Below are 5186 nucleotides of genomic sequence, written 5' to 3' on the forward strand. Positions count from 1 at the left end.
CATAACTCTGCTCAGTGCTGGCAGCCTAGCCTGGGTACCATCCTATTTCTACCGGGGCTCCTTACACTCGCTACCGTAACATTTTTAGGGTAGCGAGTGTAAGGAGCCCCGGTAGAAATAGGATGGTATCCAGGCTACCGGCAACCTTCTGGGACTGCATGATAAGCGCCATTGTGGTACCACTTAATGAACTCCAGCTGAACTTTATTCAGCACTCACTTGGTTGACTTTTTTGACGAACTTGTTTTTAGAAGTCTGTTCGTTGAAGTCCATGTAAATTATAAGCCTTTCATTAGCAGAATGTTTGGAACTTTTAACTTAAGAACGCAATAATACAACATCTACGTAATACACGTACTGCTTTGAAGGTTATGTATTCTAACCAAATCTTTAAGTATTGCTTCACCATTCGATCCAATGTTTTCACTTACCAACTCGTTAGTGTAGTATCCTTGCAGTTCAATCTTCCAGGCTGCCAGGAGGAACGTAAGGCTTGTTGATGTTTTCAATAACTAGTCTACGTTACTGAGTGATTGCAGAACGTAGATTTATGCTATGGAAATCCTAATCAGAATGAAATGCATGTATGTTATGTGTGACATGTTTTTTTTTCTGCACGGTCAGCAAGGCCATGACGAAAAAAGACCCAATCAAAAATGGTTATAAAACGTCGATGTATATTCTCCAAGCCATAATTAGAATGGAGGGCATGCATGGTACGTACTTGATGTTCTTTTTGCATGGACAGCAAGGACGAACTACGAAAATAGAAAATAGATGTGTTAATCGCATCGAATTAACACGGTAAGCATTAATACGTCTTACCAAAAGTAGGTAGTGCGCCCCATATATGGTGACTTCCTGTTTTCACAATATAACGTTACAATATGACATTGGACAGAAAACGTCGAGATCCCGCGGTTAGGGGGGGGGGGGGGGGGATAGGGGGTCACGTCGAATATCATGTTCGACAGAAACTTTTGCCATAGACCTTGAGGTCGAACGCGCAAAGGCGACACACTAACGTCTCAGGTGGAGACTCCGCGATCAGAATGGGTAGTTCTGTTACTTCAAGTCAATAGCTTTCTCGGTAATGCAACGCTAATTCTACTAAGATATATTTGTAAGGAAATGCACACTGCGTAACGTGACCTGTCCCTCAACTGAGGCCAGGTGTCCACATAGTGGTACAGTGACACGCAAATCTGCATACAAGCAGTATATATATCAGGAAGACAGCGCCTGTCGTGTATTGATCTACTAGCTTCTTGCGAACTCATCAGGTGTACACAGCGTCGAGGTGATCCTTGCATTGCGGTTGACTACTTTCTACGGTAACGAATTCCAAGTCTTGAACTAACGCTTGTTATTCGCACTTGTCCTTGTTTTTGCAAGGGGTACTTTAAGCTTCAGGCTCTTTCCCCTTGGTATTGCACGCTTTTCAATTTCAAAACAAAATCTCCGATTGAAGTATATTTTTGTCTATTTTGCCTTTGTTCAGCCTTTTGCTTTTGTGGCAATGCGCTCAAATAATAGTAGATTATTTTAACAGTGCCACATACAAGGTACAAACAGTATTTTACTTTCCCGAACACGAAGTTGGGTACCCATTTTTACACTTGGTGAGGATGGTCGAGTAAAACGCCTTTTCTAAGGGCACAACGTCGGGGGCACGACGAGTATCGAAATCGGGACCTTTAGAACCCAAGTCCAACACTACCAGCAACGTACTACGAGAAAACTAATTATATATAGATATGCATGTCAAGGTGCTGTGCATTGGAGACTAGACAATAAGTCTTTTATACACATTATCAAAGGAGAGTGACTGCAAGATCACACTTTCAACTATTATTATTTTTTGGTTGGTTCGGGACTTTTATATTGCTCAAAACCATTTCTTTTCCGACAGTAAATGGTAAATTGTCGTACATGGATTTGCTCACAGGATACAAAGACTCTACTGGTGGACACATTTTGTAACTGGGCGCCATGCCACCCAACAGACATGAAAACGAGGTCATTTCTAATGGTGATCACTACCCAGCGGCAGATGCAGTACCCCCTCCACCTACAGACAAGAAACTTTTTACACCTGGGCCAATGGGAGTTAGTCTCACCACCAAACAGGCCATGCTTCGTGACGTCGGGTCACGTGATGTAGAGTTTGTAAACATAGTCCGCTTCATTCGGCAGAGACTGTTACAAGTCGCAGGTAAGATGATAGATCTACCAGTAATGTTGTCTATGAATTTTTAGTTAATTTAGATTCTCATAACTCCAGTGTATTAGACGTAGTTGGCTGATATTGACTCAAGGTCATCATGCATTTACATTTCTCATGTTTAAGAAAATGTGGTCTAAAACTTCAGCCTCAACATTATCATTGGAATGAAATAGTATGAGAATATACAGTAGTTACATATGGATAAGGCCACACTAGCTTGATTTTATGAATAACATCCCTGGCGACCCCAAGACTAATGCACGAGGGTGAAAAAGAGAAAAATCGGCAAAAAAATGCTGCTAAACTACAGGGCAGTCTTTCCCAGGCTTGGTTTGTCTTATGGTCACCTCCAGTAATGCTTAGGTCCCATTTCCAAACCGGGGCCCGGTTGTGCAACTTTCGGGAGGAAAAAGAATGATATAAAAGACATCAAAATACGCAAAATGTCAACATAAGATTCATGCGCATGATTTGTGTACATTTCTAGGTATACATTTTAATTTTTCGTTTCTTTAAACGTCCCGGCCGGGGCCCGGTTTGGAAATGTGACCTAAGCCTAAGTCGGCATTTGTTTTTAGTGACATTCTTGTCTAAAGAGGGGTACAAGGGCACTGTGGTCCCAATCGCAAGCCCTGACCATGTGTCCCTTTCCCTGGAGAGCAGATCCTCTGGCAAGCATAAAGTTTTGATGAAGACCAGGGATGCTATTGGTTGACACGTTGCCACAGTTTTTTTCAGAACAGAAAATTAATGCGGGCGCGGATGCCATCCATTAATCACGTCAGTGTGGCCTAACCTACTGTACAAGCCTGTAATTTTCCTCCTCACTGCAGAGGCTTGTTACTTTGTGGATGCTATGAGTAGTTTTGGAGCAGTGCCTCTGGACCTGATTGGAGGATGCGTGGACTTCATGGTCAGTTCTGCCAACAAGTGCATAGAGGGAGTTCCCGGGTTTGCCTACACCATCTGTAGGACTGACAGGCTGCTCAGCTATAAAGGTCAGGACACAGTTGGTCAAGTTGAGACATGTTTTCCTTCGTTCTTTGCCTGGCGATTACAATCATAACGGTTAATGCCAACTGCTTGTACAAGGTTTCTTTCAAAGTCTTTAAAATAAAATATGACTGTTTTATGCGGTCTGTCTCCCTTCGTGTAGGTAATTGATACACAATACATTTAAAATGTGTACTAACTTTTGCAGGCACTGTTTTTCTAACAGCTCCTGTCAGCAGGTGTGTTATTGTCTGATTTACCTGTTTGTCCCTACAGGTGTGGCCCGCAGCCTTACTTTAGACTTGGTGGAGCAGTATCTTGGCCTGGAGAAGGATGGACAATTCCGCTTCACACCTCCGACTCACGTCATTCTGGCATTCTGTCAGGCGCTGTGTGAGTTGGAGCAGGAAGGAGGGGTGCAGGGCAGGGCAAAACGGTATGGGGGCATTGGTGCAACCTCGAAAACCTGCTGGATTTGTATTTGACCCATTCAAACCGCGGGGCTTTTGAGGCCTGCGCCAATTTTTATGTCACATAACTTGAGAACGGCTTTGTTGATAGGTAATCGATATAAGATGGCGCAGCCCAACTGGTAGTGCTAGTTTACCTTTATCCGCGGGGTAACCTATATCAGTTGTCTCTAAAAGCAAGGTATTTAGGGATATCATGTCGACGAACGGTGGTTTCAATTTGCATTAGATTGAAAGTATTGCAATTTGAAACCAACGTTCGTCGACTTTTATCCCTAAATTCTCAGTTTTTAAATACAACGGACATAGGTTACCCCGCGGATAAAGGTGAACTAGCGTTGTGTTAGATATGCATGACGTTATTTTATGCGTACGTCTGTGTCTCTTTACGTGTCTAACTCAAGATGTTGACCGATTCAGTTATCAGGCAAACCACAAGGTGCTTCAACATGGGATGGCTGCACTAGGCTTCAAGGAACTGTTGGATGAGACCCATGACGGTTACATAGTCACGTCGTACCGTTTCCCCGACCATCCGGCCTTCAGCTTCGAGGACTTTTACTCACGTCTCAATGAAAAAGGTGACACGGAATAAAACTGAAATAAGTGTTTGCACACTCTGCATTTTGTCCAAACTTTTTACAAAGATTTGACTGTTTTCTCTGTTAGTATTCACATGCTGTTAGCTAAACTGTATCCTGTTAAACTAATTAACAGCGTCACATTTCCAAACTTGGTCCCGGTCAGGATGTTCGTGGAAACGACACGTAGAAATGTATACGTAAAATATACTAGTATACAAATAATGTCCATGACTATTCTCTTTAAGTCTTAGGTAGTTTAGCGTCTTTTATTTTGGTATTTCACTGCGTAGTTTAGTGTCTTTTATTGGGGGTATTTTCGTTCCCGAAAGCTGCCCGGCTGGGCCCCGGTTCGAAAATGTGACGTAGGCCTTATTTTGTTCTCTTTACTTATGAGTCTGGACACTTTCGGTCCTCTGTCTTCTCACAGGTCAGGCGATCCACCCAAAAAAGGGTACAAAGGCAGACAGCTTCCGTGTGGCCACCATTGGTCATCTGTTCCCGGAGGACATGCAGCATCTTCTGCACTGTATACAGGAGGTGTGTGCCGACATGGGTATCCCTCTGCCTATGAAACAGTTTCCAAAGAAATCTCCAGGAAAGCAGCTGTTAAACTTATTCTAGCAAACGAATAAATAGGACAGACTTGATGTAGAAAATGTGGGGCTATGCCTATGGGGAAAACATAAATCTGACCATTTCGTGTTTCTGAAACCGTGTGAATTCTATTTCTATCTTTTGTAAACCAAATTAATACGAGGTCGAAAATATTGAATCGATGTAGTCATAGCAATAACGATTGTTGTGTGATGATGTAAAAATAGAGATCTTCAGACACAGTACACACAGTACACACAACCTTGTTTCTGTGTTTTTGGTGCCATTGATATTCTAGACAATGTGAAAAAGTGATGG

General features: G+C 42.7%; 1 protein-coding gene across 1 annotated transcript; it reads left to right on the plus strand.

The window, feature by feature from the left end:
- Positions 1-1973: 1973 nt before the first annotated feature.
- LOC118426841 (2-aminoethylphosphonate--pyruvate transaminase-like) lies at positions 1974-4895 on the plus strand. Its single transcript, XM_035836427.1, has 5 exons — positions 1974-2235; positions 3063-3225; positions 3497-3656; positions 4111-4271; positions 4702-4895. Exons 1-5 carry the CDS (start codon positions 1993-1995, stop codon positions 4893-4895), a joined length of 921 nt encoding a protein of 306 aa, XP_035692320.1. The 5' UTR covers positions 1974-1992.
- Positions 4896-5186: the final 291 nt, after the last annotated feature.

The sequence above is a fragment of the Branchiostoma floridae genome, chromosome 1 (assembly GCF_000003815.2).
Source record: "Branchiostoma floridae strain S238N-H82 chromosome 1, Bfl_VNyyK, whole genome shotgun sequence".
Classification (NCBI taxonomy): domain Eukaryota; kingdom Metazoa; phylum Chordata; class Leptocardii; order Amphioxiformes; family Branchiostomatidae; genus Branchiostoma; species Branchiostoma floridae.

What these genes read in the sequence shown, in the direction of transcription:
- LOC118426841 (XM_035836427.1), top strand. Translation starts at nt 1,993, where the DNA reads ATGCCACCCAACAGACATGAAAACGAGGTCATTTCTAATGGTGATCAC. An exon ending in CAGGCTGCTCAGCTATAAAG is followed by an intron (nt 3,226 to 3,496) that starts GTCAGGACACAG and finishes TTGTCCCTACAG; the next exon opens with GTGTGGCCCGCAGCCTTACT. An exon ending in CTCACGTCTCAATGAAAAAG is followed by an intron (nt 4,272 to 4,701) that starts GTGACACGGAAT and finishes GTCTTCTCACAG; the next exon opens with GTCAGGCGATCCACCCAAAA.